General features: G+C 32.6%; 4 protein-coding genes across 5 annotated transcripts; 3 read left to right on the forward strand and 1 right to left on the reverse strand.

Annotated features, from left to right (window-relative positions):
• Positions 1–336: 336 nt before the first annotated feature.
• LOC135948952 (uncharacterized) lies at positions 337–1,879 on the forward strand. The gene is made up of 3 exons (XM_065498403.1): positions 337–414; positions 482–1,520; positions 1,595–1,879. The coding sequence occupies exons 1-3, from the start codon at positions 373–375 to the stop codon at positions 1,783–1,785; spliced, it is 1,272 nt and encodes a 423-aa protein (XP_065354475.1). The 5' UTR covers positions 337–372; the 3' UTR covers positions 1,786–1,879.
• Positions 1,880–5,198: 3,319 nt separating this feature from the next.
• LOC135949508 (uncharacterized protein YdcI) lies at positions 5,199–12,028 on the reverse strand. Its single transcript, XM_065499096.1, has 9 exons — positions 10,937–12,028; positions 10,562–10,875; positions 10,235–10,473; positions 9,776–10,140; positions 6,876–7,158; positions 6,364–6,753; positions 6,064–6,294; positions 5,784–5,913; positions 5,199–5,679 (listed from the first exon to the last, which is right to left on the reverse strand). The coding sequence occupies exons 1-9, from the start codon at positions 11,982–11,984 to the stop codon at positions 5,335–5,337; spliced, it is 3,345 nt and encodes a 1,114-aa protein (XP_065355168.1). The 5' UTR covers positions 11,985–12,028; the 3' UTR covers positions 5,199–5,334.
• Positions 12,029–12,690: 662 nt separating this feature from the next.
• mRRF2 (mitochondrial ribosome recycling factor 2) lies at positions 12,691–15,893 on the forward strand. The gene is made up of 7 exons (XM_065499099.1): positions 12,691–12,893; positions 12,953–13,115; positions 13,190–13,482; positions 13,877–14,246; positions 14,396–14,618; positions 14,676–15,410; positions 15,472–15,893. The coding sequence occupies exons 1-7, from the start codon at positions 12,776–12,778 to the stop codon at positions 15,784–15,786; spliced, it is 2,217 nt and encodes a 738-aa protein (XP_065355171.1). The 5' UTR covers positions 12,691–12,775; the 3' UTR covers positions 15,787–15,893.
• On the forward strand, positions 15,893–20,812 carry LOC135949509 (paramyosin). 2 transcript variants are annotated; one of them, XM_065499098.1, is made up of 8 exons: positions 15,894–16,262; positions 16,344–16,520; positions 16,656–17,471; positions 17,530–17,685; positions 18,336–19,179; positions 19,858–20,271; positions 20,363–20,477; positions 20,533–20,812. In XM_065499098.1, the coding sequence occupies exons 1-8, from the start codon at positions 16,086–16,088 to the stop codon at positions 20,636–20,638; spliced, it is 2,805 nt and encodes a 934-aa protein (XP_065355170.1). In that variant the 5' UTR covers positions 15,894–16,085; the 3' UTR covers positions 20,639–20,812. The 2 variants fall into 2 exon arrangements, with proteins under 2 accessions (XP_065355169.1, XP_065355170.1); XM_065499097.1 differs by having other exon boundaries at positions 15,893–16,262; positions 18,336–20,271.
• The last annotated feature ends 369 nt before the right edge of the window (positions 20,813–21,181 follow it).

Raw genomic sequence — 21,181 nt, forward strand, 5'->3', positions numbered from 1 at the left:
TTGGACTGGTTGGGGTATTACTGCTGGTGACAATGATCGTATAGTGATGATCGGTTTTGCGTTGTTGCTGTCGTTGATATGTGGATTCACCTGATTATGGAATTCATAATCGATTGCAATCACTGTTGGTTTTGTTGTTATGTTTCGATTCATATTTCAATTAAAGTTATCATGGCTACATAATCCAGGAACAGACTGATAAGCCATCATAACTACATAATCCGAGAACCGACTGATAAGCGCTGATGACCCCAAATTAGAAAGTTCAATATTGAAAATATTGATTTTATGATTATGAAAAGAAAAATATGCATTTCTATTTCAGTTTGAATGTTAACATTCAAAGAGAATGTTTGTAAACGCCTAACTAAAATGAATATTCGATATTATTTGTTAATTGGATTCGCAATTTTTGTAAGTATATATATATATACATGATTCGAGATGATCAGTTCGGAAAATCGTTGTCTTGAATGTTTAGGAATTGGGAATACGGCGTTGCAGAGGTCATTATCCAATTGTGCCGATTACACCATATCCTATTGCTGTTAATCCATGCCCGAACAGTCAAACTGCCTGCTGTGGTAATCAACAGCTTGCTCCTTGCTCTGAGCCACCAACGAATGGAGTTAGTTGTCAACAATGTCAATCATCAACTACTTGCGCCTGTTCTACAATACAGACGAATCCAATTCAAACCTGTTCCTCTTGTTGTTCAACAACTCAATGTTGTGGTTCCACAACTCAATGTTGTGGTTCCACAACTCAATGTTGTGGTTCGACAAATCAATGTTGTGGTTCCACAACTCAATGTTGTAGTTCCACAACTCAATGTTGTAGTTCCACAACTCAATGTTGTGGTTCCACAATTCAATGTTGTGGTTCAACAACACAATGTTGCTGTGGAAAAGAACCACCTAAAATACCAACGCCAGCACCACCAACACCACCAACACCACCACCACCACCAACAATATCCACTGCCACGACTCCACCCATCGTATGTCCTCCTGGAACAATACTCATTGGACTAGTGTGCACTATTATATATTGTCCCCCTGGAACTCAAATGGTAAAGGGTAATTGTGTTGTCATTGAATGTCCGAAAGGTACAGTTTGGATTGGTCATAGATGTGGCGTGCCTGAACCCACTGTACAGAATATAACAATTTATAATACAATTATAACTCAATTTAATCAAACAAAACCGGACATTATAATAAACAATACGAACAACATTGTCGTTAATGCATCGGTGAGTTTAAACCACGAGAGCAATCAGGACATTTCGAATACAACAAAACCATCGAAATGTTGTGTTATCATGACGCCACGCATATGTGAGGATCGTAATAATCGTTGGCAGTGTTATAGTCGCCGCTCTCGTAGATGTGGCACATTTTGTGTTGCACCCAAAGTTTATCTCAGACCACCACGGATACTGGTTCGACGTAAATACATTGTAATGCCACCTATTCAATATGACTGCGAATTGTACGGACACTGTGGTCCACATATAGGTACGAGTTACTTCAACTGTAACAGGTATTTTTTTTTTTTTAATTCAAACATTTTCTCTTTCTATTGTTTTAAGGTGGCTACGACTGTTCGGGCTGTGCAATTCACCATATGGAACATTGTTCACAATACTGCTATAGTTATTCATGTTCATCTAGTAGATGTGCTTTTTATGATCAGATGGATTACTGTGCTCATCAACCAGGTTCATATGGATGTCAAGAAGAGGATGGTTGTTATGAGGGTTGGTGTGGTACCACCATGTGACATCCAAAGTGATGCTTCACTCAGGCAAAATGCTAGATTCTTTTAAGTTTATGCCTTACTAAGTAAAAGGAAATAGAAATAGTTTAATAAAAAATTTTAGAAAACAAATTTTTTCAATAATAAATTTTTATTTTGTATGGTGGTGCCACGACCATTGTACCTATATAGGTCAATTGTGTATCTAAACCATCCAGGGATCCACTCAAACACACACAAACAATTTCATCGAAATCGGCCCAGCCGATCAGCCCCTTCATCACTATCATTATGATCACCATAATTGTCATCATCATTATCAGCATCAACATTATCATCTTCAGTATTAGAATTACTGAAAACTAAAAGTAAATCTCGAGCCGACTGCGGTAAAATGGTTTGTTTTTTCTTATATTTCCTGATCATCTAGTGTATAATTTACGTGAAAAGTGTTATCTGTAGTTTTTAAAGTCTTTGTAAAAATGTATATTGCAACACAAAACATTTAAACACCACAACCAAAATAAAAACAAGTAAGAGAGCTATATTCGGCTGTGCCAAATCTTACATGCCCTTCACCAAATTATACTTCAAAATGAAAATTTTTAATATTTTTAGGTAAACAAAATTTATTTTTTTCACCAGTTTTATTTTATTTTTTGGAAAAAAAATTTCGAATTGTTTTTTTTAAATTTAAAAAAAAAAATTTTATAGTTAGGGAAAAAACCTTTCGGTGAAAAAAAAATTCGGGTTAAAAAGTATTCTTCCGATTTTTACCCATTGTATGTGCAACTTACTATGATCTTATATACGTCATTACAAAGGTCTTTGAAATATCTATCATTAGATATCCATATTGTCTATATTAATGACTTAGTAATCTATATATACATAGGTCAAAAATCGAGGTTGTCCTGGGACCGAATTACCGCACTCGTGATCGAATGAACTATCGTATCGAAAAATGATTTCGATATCGTAATTATAACAAAATGTACTAAATTTCATGCTCGATATGCCGTAATCTCAAATCAGAAAATTACGATCGAATTTACTCGATATCGAATGCGGTAATTCGGCCCATGGTTTTTTCCTTATATCTTAGCCAGTTGTGGACCGGAAAGTTGATTTCAACAGACACACAGACGGAAATGGCTTAATCGACTCCCTTATCTATAAGGATCCAGAATATATCTACTTTATAGGGTCAGAAAATTGTGGAAATTACAAACGGAATGATAAACTTGTATGTATATAACCATCTCACGAAGGTGAAGGATATAAAAATTGACTAGGTCGAATTTAAAATAGCAAGTGTTTGTCATTACGTTTGTAATTTCTTTTCTGCATTTTTCATTTGCGACCTTACAAAGCATATATGTATATTCTGGATAGTTATAGATAGAGGAGTCGCTGTATGTTGTAATCAACTTTCTGTAGCCCCCAAATAACATACATGATTCATGCACAACATATGGGCAATTCTCCCGGCTTGGTTGCTATCGAGAAAATCGGCCCACAAATGGATGTATGTATTACAAAAAAATAGGGACAACATCGATTTTTGCCCAATTTTTTTATTTATATCATTAATATACACAATATGGATCTAATGATAGATATTTCAAAGTGCATATTTTTTAACCCGAATTTTTTTTTCACCAAAATTTTTTTTTGTCATATATTTTCTTTCACTAATAAATTTAAAAATTAAAATTTTTTTTTAATAAGATTCTCTATTGTCATTGGAATAGCTAACCATTAAAGTGATTCAGTCCCCATACAAAAAATAAAGTTGAGTCACCCCTAGGCACTATAGTTCAAAGTATCACTTTTTCCGTGCGAAATTCAAATTTCGAAGTTGTTGTTATTCATTATTTTTTGTTGTCAACCTGTTCCTAAAACTCCAATGAAATCAAATTCGCAATAGGTTTTTGTAAAGTACAAAATACTGCTTGACAGCACGCCTTCAAAGTCAAAGTTTCGATACATTTTTAAAAATTTGTGAATAGTATCAATATTATATTGAACAATTTAACCGTTAATTGCGGAAAGTGTGTGAATAATTTAAATAATGTTTAAAATGGAAAACAACGAGACGTCTAAGTACTTAATTTTTCATTCCTAAATATTTGGAAACTATTTCCCTTTATATTAAAAATTACAATTTTTAAAGATAACCTTAAAGTAATTTCTTTTGATTACAAAACTTTAACTTTATAGAAGCTTTTAAAAAAATGTTAACGTTTGTTAAACTTAAAATAAAAATAAATCAATATATTGAAATGTTGTGAATTCATTTCACTTTATTTCATACTGCGCATTTTTGCGCTTTTTGAGTAATTTAATTTTTTCTAGGTTACTGTGCTATAAAAAAATTAACTTTTTGAAATTTGGCTAAAAAAAGTCCAAAAAACACAAAGTATGATGCTATTATTAAATATATTGTGAAGAATATTAGTGCTCCTGTTATTGCTAAGGGCTGTAAGAAATTATTGAATGAAAAAGTCCGCCATTTTGTCAACAATTACTTAAAAGTAAAATGTCAAAAATGCAGAAGAAATTAAGATAATTTTCGAAATGAAAACACTATATGGCTTAATAGGATCGTTTTAAAAATTGAACATACCCGAGGCATTCTACTATGTGGACCCCTGGCCGCACCCCTGGTGGGGCCATGCGGTCAAAATTTAAACTCGTCAACACTTATTCTTTGCGCATGTCAAATTTTATTCAAATCTAACTAAGGATTTAGAAATTACAGATTTATTTCCCTCTTTTTTTTATATACCACTGTGCGAAGATTTATCTGATACTTCAATTAATATTTTGAATCAAATGTGTTTACAAAATGAATTACTGATTCAACTAATTTGACTCAAAACTAATATGAAATAAATTTTTTCTAATCAAAAGCAATGAATTTACTTTATTTTTCTCTTAATGGGTTAATGGTCGACAAAGGGTTAATTTTTTCTTATATTTCTTGAAAATATAAGTATTTCCACCTATGGTCCAATTTTGATATCAAACAGTAGAATACTTTAATAGTTATTAATTTCGCACGGAAAAAGTAATACTTTGAACTATAGTGCTAGGATTAAAAAATTCTGCAACGCCCCAAAATACCGCCCTTTTTGATTTTATACCGCTCTCATTTGAAAACCGATCAAAATGTATCGCATATCTTATACATGTCTTTACAAGAGCTACATTTCTGCCTTTAGTAAATATGTATACCCTTACAACTCATGGTGAAGGGTATACAAATTATACTAAGATGAAGCGTATATAAGATTCGGCTCAGCCAAATTTCGCACTCTAACTTGTTTTTTGGCTATTACTTGCGTCTAAAAATTCAGCTAGACAAAATAATCTTATGCTTTTAAATTATCCATATTAGAGGACTTTTGAAAAAATCTGAGATAAGAACACAATTCTTTGTTGTATAACATTTTGTGCAACGTTAAAAGTTTTATTACATCTTCTTTTATTATATATTTTTTTAAAATAAGTTAACTCTCTAGTTGTGTATTTTTCTTAAATATATTTCCTTAATTACTTTCATTCTTCTCAAGCAAATGTGAACGATGTATCCGTTTCCATTAGCATTTCTTCCAAACGTAAGCCAATACGTTTGCGTTTAACATCCATCTGGACTATGGACACCGTGACACGATCACCAATATTTAATTTCATTCTACCCATATTACTGGTATGTATTAGACCATCACATTCTACACCTATATCCACGAATGCTCCAAAATGTGTGATATTGGTAATGGCACCCGTTAGAACATCACACTGAGATAGTTCGGTGATTTTGGTTAAACCCTGCTTAAACAAAGGTCGTTTATCGAAATCGCTGCGATAATCTTTGAAGAGTTCACGTTGTAGGGCTTGAAAAACGACATCCAACTGTAAGAAATAAGGGAAAGTGTAAAAATAATTTGATTTAGAATTTTATGATTTGAGATTTTTTTTAAGATTTTGAGAGTGATTTTACTCAAATTAATACTTACTCGTTCTTTGGGTGTTTTAAAGTCTTTAGCTAAATCATCCATATTACATAAATTCTTATAATTTCCGATCCTTTGTATGAAGTCTGATGAACCAATGTTCTTAATGTCAAGTTTGCATTTGGAAATGATTCTACAAGAAAATATCAAAGGAAAAAACCAAACAAGTTTGTAATTTTATTTAAAAAAGGAAAAAGAAAATATGAAAAAGTAATTTTTCACACACTAGTGGAATGAAAAGTGACCCCTTAAAATGTATTAATACAGGAATTTTAAGACTTACTTTTTAGCCACCGCATAACTCTCCGGATGTACCCAAGTACAATCTAGTAAATTCTCTATAGTGCCACCCAAACTGCGAGGATCTATGCGTATAAAGCCAGCACATTGTACAAACGTCTTTTCCCCAATAGATTTAACTTGCAACATATCTTTGCGCGTACGAAAAGAACCATTTTCCAAACGATATTGTATGATTTTTTCTGCCTTTTTCTCCGTTAAGCCGGCAATATGTCTAACGTAAGATTAAAAAAACAAATTTCAATTTTATTTATAATAAATTAAAACAAACGATTAAACTTACTTGAGCACTGTAATGCTGGCCGTATTTATATCTACACCCACATAACTCACACATTCCGAAACCACTTCATTTAAAGATTCGCTCAACTGCTTTTCATTTATATCATGCTGATACATGCCCACACCAATGTGACGTGGCTCAATTTTGACATATTCACTTAAAGGATCATTTAGACGTCGCGCTATAGACACCGCACTTATTTCATTCATATCCATATGGGGAAATTCTTTTTTAGCTACCTCACTGCAAGAGTATATGGAGGCACCCTGTTCGGACACTATACTGTAGCGTACGTAAGCCGAATCTAAAATTCCCAATTCAAAAAGTTTTGAAAGCCAAAATTCAGTTTCCCGGCAGGCGGTGCCATTACCTAACGCTATAATGTTAATTCTAATGGGAAGAGAAAAGTAAAGTTTCACACAATTTATTATTAAAATAAGCTAAAATTTTTTTTAAAAAAAAGTTTTATATGAAAAGCAATTGAAAATCTGTTTCTGTTATTGTATACTTACTTGTGTCTCAATAAAATTTTAGCCAACTCTTCACCCCACTTCTCCGGATCAGTATTACGTTTATGAGGATACATTACCCCGGATTCCAAAACATCGGCTGTTTCTGAAATGGCAGCATATTTGCAACCATTGGTAAAACCAGGATCTATACCCAAAATACGTTCTCCCTTCAAGGGAGACATTAACAATAATTGCTTTAGATTTTTGGCAAAAACATCTATTGAGGCCTTTTTGGCAGATTCATTTAGATCTGATCGTATTTGACGAGTCATCAAGGGTTGCACTGCAATATACATACATATATTAAACACATTAAGAACAAACTAATTTTATATTATACTTTAAAATACAAATTTTAAATATTTTTAGGTAAACAAAATAAATTTTTTTTTTTTTTTTTCAATTTAAATTTTTTGTTTTAATTTTTAAAAAAAATGTTTTTAAATTTATTAGTGATAAAACATTAGGACAAAAAAAATTTTTTTGTTAAAAAAAATTCGGGTTAACCCATTATCGGCCACTACCAGAATCCGACGGAGCTTATTAAATTCCTTCTAAAGGCATGGTTTAAAAGCTCCAATTAAGAAAAAAAAATTAAAATTTGTTGCCCCAGGGTTGCCATTTTCCTAGTATGGCTTGGTCGAAAAATCGACCATTGGCCGAAAACGATATAATTTAAGAAATATAAATATTTGCAATTAATAAAAGAAAATCTTTAGTTTGAAGGAAAATATTAAAGTAATGCGGTTTAATTTAAAATAATTATTATTTCTGAATACGTGACATTTAAAAAATGTATGGTATTCATCAAAACATTTGATGTGTAGATAAATATTGCACTTCTTAAATGTAAATAAAGTGTGCTTCTTGCATAGCTTACACCGACTATGTTTATTCTATGCGCTTTTTGATACGGCGTGTACTTTCTCATTGATTCGAGGATTGTTCGTGGGATATTTCAGGTTCTCATTTTCAGACTCATTATCCTTTTCGTATGTCAATAGTTTACTTGTGACTTCAGAATGAAAATCAAGTTGCGATAATGGTTTGTTGTTTTGAAGTTTTTCTATTCTTTTATCAATTTCGGCTATGGAATTGTTATGGTTTTCTTCTGCTTGCAACAATATCTTTTTGCACCGACCAGTGGTTCAACTGTGGAGTTATTGTTATAACATTACTGTTGACTATCAACTAAAGGAACAAATTCTCCTCGCAACCTTTCTTTAGATTTTGCAACGGAACATTTTCCATTCTGTTTTCACGTATAGGTCCAATTGCATAAAATTTTGGCTCAAAAAGACACATAAGCTGATAAAAAGAACACAAAATTGTCAAAGGAAATAGTATGAAACTCCGGATCAGGTACGTTAGCAAGCAAATTTAAAACTTTTTGGGCACCAGGACATATGCTCTTACTATAAGATGTGGTTGAACCACTGTATAAAATACTATAAAATAAATAGCCCTTTTCTGAACATAAGAACCACGGCTTAAAGCCGAATCGAATTGGCTTTTATTTTATAAACATCTTACATGAGTGCAACAAAACGATCTAATATATCCAAATTAGTATTATCGGCAAGATGCAAATACCTGTTTCAACATTGATAATGCCATGTCGGAGAAGACCAATAATGATCGATATGTGGTAAAGTATGATAACCAGACAAATATAAAATTCCAATGAACCGACGCAATTCTATTGGTAAAGGTTAGCAGTAGCATTATTTTCACGCGCATAGACATTTGTAAAAGCGACCATTTCCGCAATAATGGAATTATCCAAATATAGTGCATAAATATCAAAAGGAGATTTAGGTCTCACAAATTTATATGCATTTATCACATAAAAATTACCCAAGGGTAAAAATAAAACATATGTTATGATTTTGAAGCATTTTAATATAATAAGAAAAGAAAATAATTAAATTAGTATGCATGACGCTATATGATGGGTTTCGGCCATTGGTCGAATTTTCGACCACTAAAAATTACGGCCTCTCAAAAATAAGAGTTTTATCATTTTGAATTTGATTTCTTTTTTTTCTTATAATTTGGTATTTTGTCTTCACGGAAAAGTAATAAAAATTAATTACTTTTTTATTTTTTTTAACATTTTAGAAAAGTGACTAAAAATTGCATTTTTTGCTCCATCAAGAAAAAATTCTGGTTTTACTTAAAGACAAAAAATAAATATATCAAAGATGTTAAAAAAATATAAATCTTAATTTCTGTTAAAAAAAATTTAAAAAATATGGTCAGCTTCTTAGATATTCACTTACAAAGTTGCTGGTCGAAAATGGGTTAAAAAATATTTTTCCCGATTTTGACCCGATTTTGATTGTAGGTCCAACTTACGTCGTTGCAAAGGTCTTTGAAATAACTATCATTAGATATCTATATTGTCTATATTAATGACTTAGTAATCCAGATATAGGTAAAAAATCGAGATTATCCTGGTTTTTTCCTTATATATCAGTCATTTGAGGACCGATTTTCTCGATTTTAAATAGCAATCCAACCGGGTTCATATCGGATACATTAATGTATGAATCAGTTATGTGATTTCAACATACAGACGGACATGGTTATATCGAATCCGCAAATTAAATTGTAACCGAATCATTTTCGATTCGAAAGGAAATCGTTTTGAATTACAATGTATTTAGCACACAATTTCGAACATTTTCGTTTTCATATTGAGTTACGAAGTATCATTGATGTATCAGTCACGTTTGTAAGTTATTGGGGGCTTCGGAAAGTTGATTGCAACAGACAGACGGACAGGGATATATCGACTATATATAACGATCCATAATATATATTCTTAATGGGCTCACAAATGAAAAATGTGAAAATTACAAAACTCAATATTTTTTTGGTATAAACTAAATACTTACATTTCTTGGTATAACATTCCTCAAAGGCTTTGTTAAATACATCAAATCTTAAAGGATACTTTTCACCCTCTTCCATAAATATGTTGCGCACATAGCGCTCTATGTCCTTGCGTACATAGTCGGCTATAATAATTTTCACCGAAAGAAATTTCAATTTTTCGGCACGATTTATGGCCAATATTTGATGAGGTTTCATGTAGCGCACATCATTTTGATAATCATAATAGGTTTCATATTTAGAGGCATCATTTTTATTACCATGACCGTGTCCATGCGAGGAAGTTGAGGGTTTTGATGTATCCTTGTCTTTGCCGGTGGGGTTTTTAACTTTGGAAGTTTTTAAAACTATGCGATGGACTTTTTGTCTAAATCATTAAAAAAAAATATAAGTAATCAAAATAGTCTCAATAAAAATTAAACTATAGTTATATAAAAAGCTAATATTTTATGTTAACTTACAATCGTCTTAATTCCTCCAATACTCCAGTATGTTTACTTATATTGTGTGATATAATATTGCAAATTCCTGTGATAACTTTTTCTTCATTATCCATATCGGGATTTTTGCGATCGACCAAATTTCGAGTGGAAACTTGTGGCAGTTCTCCATAGAGTAAACGATCAGCATATTGTTCTAAGCCTAAAGCTTTAGCTCTTTCAGCTAAAGAGCCTTTGCTGGCCGGTTTATAGGGAGCATACTGGCATTATGAAATAGTAATAGTTTCCATAAATAAGTTGAAAAATAAAAAAAAATAAAAACAATATATCTCAATATATAAAACTTACCAAAAACTCCAATTCCTCTGTAGTTTTGGCACACATCATTTCGGTACGTATCTCCTCATCGATGACATTTTCCTTTTCCAGTTGGATGACGATCGTCTCAGCCTTTTTACGCAAATTAACAATTTCCGTATAACTGTTCTTAATGTCACGCAACTTTTCCGGCTCAATGTGATCCACCAAATCTCGGCGATAACGACAAATAAAAGGAATAGTATTCTCATTTTCAAACAACTGCACAATATTGCGGGCAGCTCTGGGCTCAATGTTGGCCGTTTCTGCCAACAGTTCGTCAATGGTCCAAACTTTGCGGCGTGCTAAAAAGAAAAATGTCATTGGTTTTTAAAAACAACTTAATTACTCACACCCAAAACTTACCCCAAAAACTATTTCTGCCTTGCACCCTGGCTCTTGGTTGTTCATCATACATGCTTTCATTGTCTAAACCACTAGTATCATGAGTTTCTGGCTGCAAGTACTGATCATCTGCTACATCTCTTACAGGAGAATCGATAATTTCTGCAACATCATCATCATTAGTTTCCACAACATTTAGTGGTGTCTTTTCTTCAATTTTTATTGGTTCTTCGGATTTCTTTTCAGCCCTAGGCTTACGTGGCTTGGGTTCCCTTTTCTCTTTGGAAACAGTTGCCTTTTCCTTGCCTGCTTTAGATTTTTTTTCAGTTGCCTTAACTGTACGTTGTCTTTTTTCTGGAGAAGGTCCCTCATCACTATCGGATAATTCTATGCTTAAACCGCTAGTATTTTGAGTTTCCGGCTGCAAACACTGACCATCTGCTGCGTCTCTTACTGGGGAATCGATTATTTCTGGAACGTCATCATCATTAGTTTCCACAACATTTAGTTGTCTTTTTTCTTCAGTTTTGATTGCTTCTTCTGATCTCTTTTCAGACCTAGGCTTACGTGGCTTGGGTTCCTTTTTCTCTTTGGAAACTGTTGCCTTTTCCTTGACTGCTCTTGGTTTTTTTGCAGTTACCTTTTCAATACGTTGTCTTTTTTCTGGAGAAGGTCCCTCGTCACTATCTGATAATTCTATGTTTAAACCGCTAGTATTTTGAGTTTCCGGCTGCAAACACTGACCATCTGCTGCGTCTCTTACAGGAGAATTGATTACCTCCGGAAAGTCATCATCATTAACATTAGTTTCCACATTGGGTGGTGTATTTTCATCATTTCTGGATGCTTCTTTTGATTTTTTGTCTGCCCTAGGCTTACGTGGCTTGGGTTCCTTTTTCTCCTTAGAGACAGTTGGCTTTTCCTTGCGTACTCTAGGTTCTTTTGCAGTTACCTTAATGGTACGTTTTCTTTTTTCTGGTGTAGCTTCCTCATTTCCATCACTATCTGATAAATCTATAATAGCCACTTTAGTAGCAGCTCGTCTTTTTGGTCTGGTAGATAAGGACATGGTGGTTGGTATGGTAATGAAAAAATTTTGAAAAACACAATCGATTTTACCGGCTATGTTTCTAAAATTGAGCGCAAAAATATATGAAAACAAAACAATCGAAATGACAGTAGAGAATTATAAACGGTGGCCTCAATTAAATATTTAATTCCAGATGTTTTTTGTTTCAAACGTCAAACTTTGCTCAAGCAAATGTCAAACTCCATATATAAAAAATAAACGAATTCGCCTGATTTCTTCGTGCTGCCACCTTATATAAATTCGCCTTGGAAATTACGTTTTAACAGAGATGTATTTTCAAACAAGTACTAAATAGTTCTTTATTTTTTAGTGTCTAAATTCTATTTTAAAATTAATTTAAATTGAAGCCAAAATTTGCAAATTTAATATATTATAAATCGATTAATTAAAATTTTGTAATAATAATTTTTTCTGTGTAGCTGGAAATATAAATTTTTAAGCCGACCACATTTTGTTGTGTTTTGTATATGATACAACGCCCTTGATTATTATTGACTGCAATTAATGTATAAAATTAAAAATTTTTCTATTTTATTGTGTAGGTTTAAATTAAATAACTCTTAAAATTAGTACTTTTTTTCAGCTCTACTACAGGGTGTTTCACTCATAATTAAAAACCTTTAACCGTTTCGTTAAAAATGTACACAAAGAACAGCTGTTTTTTATTATGATATCTAAACAGCTTCTTGTATATAATTATGAACTTAACCAACATTTTATAGAAATAAATAATTTAACGTCGAGTTTATTAAGCTAAATTTATTATAACTATGACTTTTATAAAAACAATTTTATTGCCCATACATAGGAAATGCTTAATAAACCAAAGACGCTACCTTAGCAGCAAGGACATACGTAATATAGGCATATTGGCCCACATAGATGCCGGTAAGCTTTCTTGTATAATCAAGAATATTGAAATTTAACAATTTTTAATAATATTTCAGGAAAAACTACAACTACTGAACGTATGCTGTTTTATTCGGGCAAAACTAGATCATTGGGTGAGGTTCACAGAGGTAACACAGTGACAGACTGTCTGTCACAGGAAAGGGAACGTGGTATAACAATATGCAGTTCAGCGGTAACATTTCCTTGGAATGAAAAAAAGTATAATTTGGATTTAGATTAATAAAAAAAAATATTCTTTCTATTTGCTTGTTTTTCTATTCTTTAATTTGCAGAATTAATTTACTAGACACCCCTGGTCATATAGATTTCACCATGGAAGTAGAACAATCTCTTTATGCGGTGGATGGTGTTGTTGTTGTACTGGATGGCACTGCTGGCGTAGAGGCTCAAACAGTTACGGTTTGGTCTCAAGCTGAAAAACATCGTTTACCCAAAATAAGTTTTGTCAATAAAATGGATCGTCCTGATGCTGATTTCGACAAATGTGTTAATGATTTGTCTTCGAAGCTAGATGCCAAACCGATATGTATACAATATCCTCATAAAGATGAAAGGGGGAATTTATGTGAGTAAATTTATTAATAAGTAAGGACAGTTTTAGATTCAGTTTAAGTATTTCAAAGGAAAAAATTATATTTTTTCACTTTCGAGTTTTCGCGCCAAAATATGTAATACATGTAATAGCGTTGGGTGCGGTTTTTATCAGCCCAATTATGAATAAAAAATTCCGCGGGAGTTTGTTCCCCGGGAGTTTTTTCTCATTGAAATTGAATAGGAAAAATGAGAAAAGGGAAAAAACTCCCGCGGAATTTTTATTCATAATTGGGCTGTATATTTGTTTAAATTTATGAAAATTGGCCCAATTGTGAATTTAATATTTTCTTTCAAAGCCAAATCGTGTTGGCTACATCTAATTTGTGTTTATAATCTTATTTTTTTTTTTATTTACCAACTTCCAGCTGTATATGACATAATACGCTTAGAACACGTTATGTGGAATCCCCAAAGTCTAGGACGTGTTTACAAATCTGAAGCCATAACAGATGAAAACCTTTTATTAGAACTGCTGGACAGACGTAATAACCTTATAGATCAACTATCGGGTGTTGACGATAATTTAGCCGATGTGGTTATAAGTAGTGAGGGCTTCGATAAGGTTACCAATGAAATGATTTATGCAGCTTTAAGACAAGCGACATGTCAACAAAAAATTGTGCCTGTTCTATTGGGCTCAGCCTATAAAAACGTGGGCATACAAAAGCTAATGGATGCAGTTATAGATTATTTGCCACATCCCCAGGAACGTAATCAGTTATATGATTGTTTTGAGTAAGTTTTGGATATAATTTTTTGCAAAATTTGTATACCCTTCACCATGAGCGGTAAGGATATTATATGTTTGTCAATCTTTATCTTAAAGTATAATTTGGTGAAGGGCGTATATATCTATCTTGTTATTAATTAATTCAATTCTTCAGAAAGGATTTTGTGGGCAAAGTATTCAAAATAGTTCATGACAAACAAAGAGGTCCTTTGACTTTGGTACGTGTTTTAAGAGGTGCTATGACGAAAAGTATGCGTTTAACCTCTACCAGAGCTCAGTCGGAGACTGTCGGTAAAATCTATGAACCCTTAGCTGATGAATATAGAGAAATTTCCACGGTAGAGGCGGGAGATGTAGCCATATGTTCGGGTTTAAAGGTAGGTAACAAAAGCTTATAAATATTTATAGATTTGAGGAAATTTTTATATTTTTAGCACACTGTAACCGGAGATTTGCTGGTGACTAGTGCCACTTCTTTAAAAAATGCCCAAAAACGTTTGCAGAAGCAACTGGGCAAGCAAGAATCTGCTGAAACAACTACCACTGAAGACATTGAGACTGATTTAATAAACGAAATATTTTCCTTAGAACCACAAATACCCGATGCGGTATATTTCTGTTCTATTGAACCGCCCAGTGTCTCCTATCAAAATGCCATGGAACTGGCTTTAAAACAGCTACAAAGAGAAGATCCCAGTTTAAGAGTTTCCTATGATTCGGTGACTGGACAAACCGTTTTAGGTGGTATGGGTGAATTGCACATGGATATTATAAAATCGCGCATTTTAAGCGAATATAAAATCGAGGTAGACTTGGGTCCTTTGCAGATAGCCTATAAAGAAACTATTGAAGAGCCTGCTGTTAATACATTTGGTATTGAGAAAGAAATTGCCGGCTCTAAGCAAAGTGTTGCCATTACCTTGGAGTTGGTGAAAGACAGTAAAGAACTGTTTAGTCTACACAAAACCTCGGAAACTACAAATAATTTACAGGCTTTGAGACCGCGCACTTTGCAGGTGATACGCAAAGGTTGCATTTCGGCCTTAGAAAGGGGCCCCAAAGTTGGTGGTCAAGTGGTGGAAACGCAAATACGTTTGCATAGTGTGACTATTGGTCGAGGCACAGCAGACTCGTTTTTAATGGCAGCCGCTGCACAATGTGTGCAAAAAGTAAGTTTAAAATTATTTATTTTTTTATATTTTTGCTTTAATTCTATCTTTTGCATTTTAGATTCTTTCAGAAAATGAAACCCGTCTTTTGGAGCCCATAATGGCCTTGCAAATTGTGGTACCCAGTGAAAGAACTTCAAACATATTATCCGATTTATCACGACGAAGAGCTGTTATCAATGATGTTCTGCCAAAAGGCGATAAAAACAAATTAATCTTAGTTAATGCTCCCCTAGCTGAATTATCCAATTATTCTAGTATTTTAAGAACCATTAGTTCTGGCACAGCCAGTATGACTATGCAGCCATGTGGCTTTTCACAAATGCAAAGCAATGATGAAGATCAAGCCATTAGAAGGGCACAAGGATTTGAATAATTAATTTTCAATAAAACAAAAAACTACATTAAAATACAACTCTTTTTTCCACCTTGTTTTTCGAATTTAAATTTAAGCAACATTTTCTAAATTTATCCAAAAAATACCTTTTATTCTCTTATATTTTTTAATTTCTTTTGACAAAACTTGATTTTATTTAAAGAAAAACATATTTTCGTTACTATTAAAATATTGTGGGTATTTTAAAGAGCAATAACATTAAAATTCCAAGTTCTTTGAAGGTTAAAGATAAACGAAACAAAAGAAACAGAAACAGTTTTATTTTATATTTAACAATCATGGCATTTTCCAATTTCTTCAATGTGCCATTCCTGAATAAAAGTGCTGAGTTGGGCTGTAAGAAAGCTTGCGTTAAGCTAAAGAGTTACGAATCCACCATCGATCATCGTTCATGGGCAAGTGATGAGGCAAAGCAGTCGAAATTTCTAAGCGATTTGGTAACATGTCAAAATCCGGTAAGCGTGTTTTTAGAAAAAACAGCAGAGAGATCCCTGTCTTTATATACATCTTCAAATATTTTCATTTTCCCTCTTTAGGCTATTACAGGTTACGGTGAAGGGGATATTAGTGACTTAGATGTTCATGTGGGTAGAGCTGAGAGTAATTATAATGTTAATGCTGCTAGAGGTCCTAGTACAAGTGCGTATAAAGGCAAAGCAGGAGTCGGCCAAAAACGTAATCAGGGTGACATTACAGCTGCTGGTATTCGCGATGTAAGTATTTTTGAATATTGACATTTTCAATCTCTGCTAGGCATTATTAAACATTCCTCTTTAATTTTATCTGTATTTATCATATCATACGCATCCTTTGAGTGTTATTCCTACAAAATTTTGTTTCACTTCTAGAACATAATGCCCCAACTAGGAGTTTTAACTGGTGGCGACAGCCTCCTCGAATGTGCCAATATGCACTTGGCTGAATATCAAAAAGTGTTAAAAATAAAAACAACTCTAGAGAAAGAATTAGAAGTCTCTAATGAACGGCTGAAAACAGCCAAAGAAGAGAATGAAAAAATAAGAGAAATTCTAGCCAGCAAATTAGATTCCAATACGGCCAAAGATTTCTACAATAAAATACAAAAACTTACCACGGCCGGCAAACTAAGTAATAATGAAGAAAATGAAATGCTACAAATCTATAAGAAAATGGAAAATATGAATAAAGCCTATGAAGTCCTACAAGCTGAAAATAACTATCTGAAGCGTTTAATTGAAAAGCTGGACGAACGAGTTACCATGGAAAATATAACAACACAACCAGAGAAATCGAACGATGTGGCTTATTTGCATAAGGAAATAAATACATTGCGCAAGGAGTGCATAATGCTAAGACAAATGGAAGATGAGTATCAAAAATTAAAACAACAACAGCAACTGAATAAATTGCCCAGCATTTCGGAGCAGGATGCGGAGAATATTAAAGCCATTATAAAGGAACGCAATAGTTTAAGAGAGAAGTGTAAATCGTTTAAAGCTTTAGAAAAACAAGTACAGCAGCTGGAACAGCAAGCTGAAGAGGCCCATAAAAAGGCTGGAAATTTGAGCAGTAGTTTAAGTAATCAATCGCAATATATAGATAAAATGGAAGGAGAAATGCAAAATATGCAAAAATACTATGAAGGTCAAAATCAAAATGCCTGTTATAAAGAGGAATGTTTAAAGGTAAAATATTGCTGTTTAAAATTAAGAAATATGAACTTCTAATGTTTATAACTTTAAGGCCCAACTTGAAGATATAAAGGATGAACTTATAAAGGCTAAATGTCAAGCCCAAAAAGCAGACATGTTGGCCATGGAAGTGTCCAGTCTGCGTAATGAAATACTTAAACGAGATTTAGCTTTAAACGACTATGATTGTCAGTATAAACAGTTAATGGTAAGTGGTAATTAGTTTATACTGGAGGACATTAATTTTATTTATTTCCTTTTGTCTAACTACTTTTCAAAATGTCAAGTATAAGGCTAAAGCATTTAAAAACAGTGGCTATCGTTTGCAGCCCTTAGCTGATTTAGGTCTTGATAATTGTGCTACGACTATGTTAGGGGCCTAAATGTTTTGAAAAAAAATATGTTATAGTTTCGTAAATAATTAAATTTGTTATGTTTTGGTTGGAAACTTTGATGTTTTTGATTTTTGAAATTTAAAAAGCTGTTAATCTAAATTAAATGTTAATAAAATTATCTGCTGTTTGTAAAAAATTCATGTTTTTCAAATAGTTTAATTAATTTCAATGTCTTATCTTTAGAAAGATGTCCGTCTGTCGCCAAAAATCCTAATTATTCAATTTACTTACCTCATAACCTGGGGTTTACTCTGTAATTCGATTCTAAAGTTTGAAAACTTTTTGAACAAAAATTACTACACAAAGGTCTACTTTAATGCGGATATGTATTTACGGCCCTAAATACATATCCGCATTAAAATGCTAATTTAATAGTTTAAACAGGTTTTCATTTAAAATATATTCTCTAGAACTAGACATGAATTGACTAATTACCTAAACTAATCATAAATTTTCAATAAAGGACGTGGTAAATGAATTACAATCTGTCAAGCTGCAATGTCTGCACGATAATCAAACACAAACTAGTAAAAATCAAACAGATGAATTGGCGTTTTTCACTTGTGCCACTCTGGAGGAAATTATGAAAGAATTAAAGAAGAAAGGTTGTCTCAATGATGAATTTATGGTTGCCTATGGCCTAGAGCCTGAACCCCATGACAATAATGTCGAATACGACAAGCAATGTTGTAGGGAAATGCGACGACTTCAACAGCAATTGGATGAGATGGAAAAGGAAAAGCAAAATGCAGCAGATTGTGAAGCTATCTGTGCCGATGCCCTCAAACGTTTAAAGGAATTGGAAACCGAAAAAAGCAAACTTTTACAGGAAAATCTTGTATTAAATGGAAAACTCAAAGATGGTGATGACAAAATGGCCAACATGTTGAATAAAATAGAACATTTAGATAAAGAAATCAATCGAAATGGCCAAGAGGCCAATCGAATTGGAAAAGACTTAGAAGGAACTATAGGTTTGGTTAAGGATATCAGTGATGTTCAAATAAAAAATCAACAGTTGACTAATGCTGTTAGTGCTATCAATTCTCGCGATGATCAAAAGATAATTGATGATTTGCGACGTCAATTGGAAGAAGAATTGGCCAAGCTAAAGAAATGCCAACAAGATAATGCCAGACTACAGGAAGAAGCCAAGGAACGCGAAATGGATTTGAAAGAACTTAAAGATCTCAATAATAAATTAGAGGCCGATAGGAAAAAACTCAAGGCGGAAAATAATAAACTGCTTAATAGTAAAGCCCATATAAAGAATAGTCTTAATAAACAAGAGGGCAAAAACAAAAAAGGTAATAATGAAGCAAGGGAAACAGATGAAGAAAATGAAGACTCTGAACCTGACAAAGAATTTCCAATAAAACGCGATAAAGACACCTATGAAGATAACGACAAAAGAGATATATCTAAAATTGTTTCTGACAAATACCAAGATAAAACTGGCGATAATGTAGGTAGCGAGGAAAAAACAGACAAATCTAAGACACCTTTAAATAAAAATCAAGATAAAACTGGCAAACATATAGATAGTAACGAAAATACAGACAAATCTAAGACTGGTTCTAAACCTCAAGACAAATCAAGCAAATATAAAGATAGTGACGAAAAACCAGACAGATCTAAGACTTCTTCTAATAAAAATCAAGCTGATATGGAAATTAAAGATAACTCTAAACAGCCTTTAAAAGATACAAAAGATACATTGCAAAATAAAAGTAAAACAGACAATCGTGAAAAGAATACAAACGAAAACAAGAAACAATTTACAGACAATATTAGTACACCAACTTCTATCATGAAAGCTGCAGCTTTAGGCGATTATAAAACACCAATTCTTAAGCAAACTGCTGGAGCTTCTTTGCGTAAAGATGCTGCTAATAAACAGCCAAGTCGCGACCAACATAAAGCTGCAGCTTTGGATGATTTTGTTAACATGAAATCCGATACCTTTAAATCTAATCTTCAACAAGGACGCAGCTTCGAAAAGGAATTACGCAACATATTGGAAGAGTTTATACATGAATGTGGTTATTGCTTTTGTCGTTTATTCAATACCAAATCAAAACTGTATGCCATTTGCCATAAACTCTATCACAGCGGCATCGATACACTATCCTTTCGAGAGTTGGCCTATTTACATAAGAAAATTTATGCCCAAGCTGAGCAATTGCTACCAGGATGTTTGCTGGACATGATATTGTCGGATCATAAAGAACAGGTTGAAAATATGTTGAGTACATCGATGGTAATGCCACGTTTAATTGGTGGCACAGAAGTCGATTTTAAAATGTCCGATACGAATGTTACAGATATGGATCAGAAATGCTGTTGCTGTAAGAATGAATTATGTTGCAATAATTCGGATGAAATGCTTAAGGATAAGGGTGAGCAATTTAAGAAAGTTTTGTTTATTAATAACATTTTAAATCTAAATTAAAACACGTGCAATATTGTAATTATTTGTGTTTTTATTAGTAAACAAACTTGAAAAGGACATTGAAATCGCCCGAGATTATCTAGAGACTTTGAAAAATATACCTTTAGAAACCAGTCTACCATCTGATAATGGTGATTCTACTGATACAAACAAGTAAGATTTCAAATATATTAATGAAAATACAATTGTATAATTATTTCTATTACAGTTCAACATATAGAGCCTCTTCAACCGTGATGATCCAACAAAAATCACGCCATTCAAAGCATTTAAAAAAGCTTAAAGATCGCCTAATAAAACATCCAGCTATATAATATTTATTATTAAGTTTATTTTTTAATGCAGGCTTAGAGTTTTTATCTATGCTACATATATATTTTTATTGTATATTTTTTATGCATGTAAAGAAAATGTAATTCTATCGGGAAACAATTTACATTATACAATATATTTTGTGGTAAATATGTTCAATTTATAATTTTAGTTGAAGGTCGAATTAAAATTATAAAGCTGATTGTATTTATTATAAAATATATTTTATAAAAAAAATGTTTCTCGTTAGAAAATATTTTATTTTGTATGTACGATATTCAAATATAATTTTTTAATAAAACTGTAAACATTAATAAATATTAGTTTTTTTGTATGCACTTTAGTCGTACTCAACATTTTTATGAACATTCTATTAAAAAATTATTTTGTAGGGCTGCTGTGTTATTTTTTCAAATTCGTAAACTGTTAAAACTGCTAACATTAACATTAAAGCTGTAGAAAAAGAACATTCTAGTTTTGTCCGTTAGATAATTCATGAAACTATATAAAGTGTGTGTATTAAAAGTGAGTGACTATTTAAATTT

The sequence above is a fragment of the Calliphora vicina genome, chromosome 1 (assembly GCF_958450345.1).
Source record: "Calliphora vicina chromosome 1, idCalVici1.1, whole genome shotgun sequence".
NCBI classification, from domain to species: Eukaryota; Metazoa; Arthropoda; class Insecta; order Diptera; family Calliphoridae; genus Calliphora; species Calliphora vicina.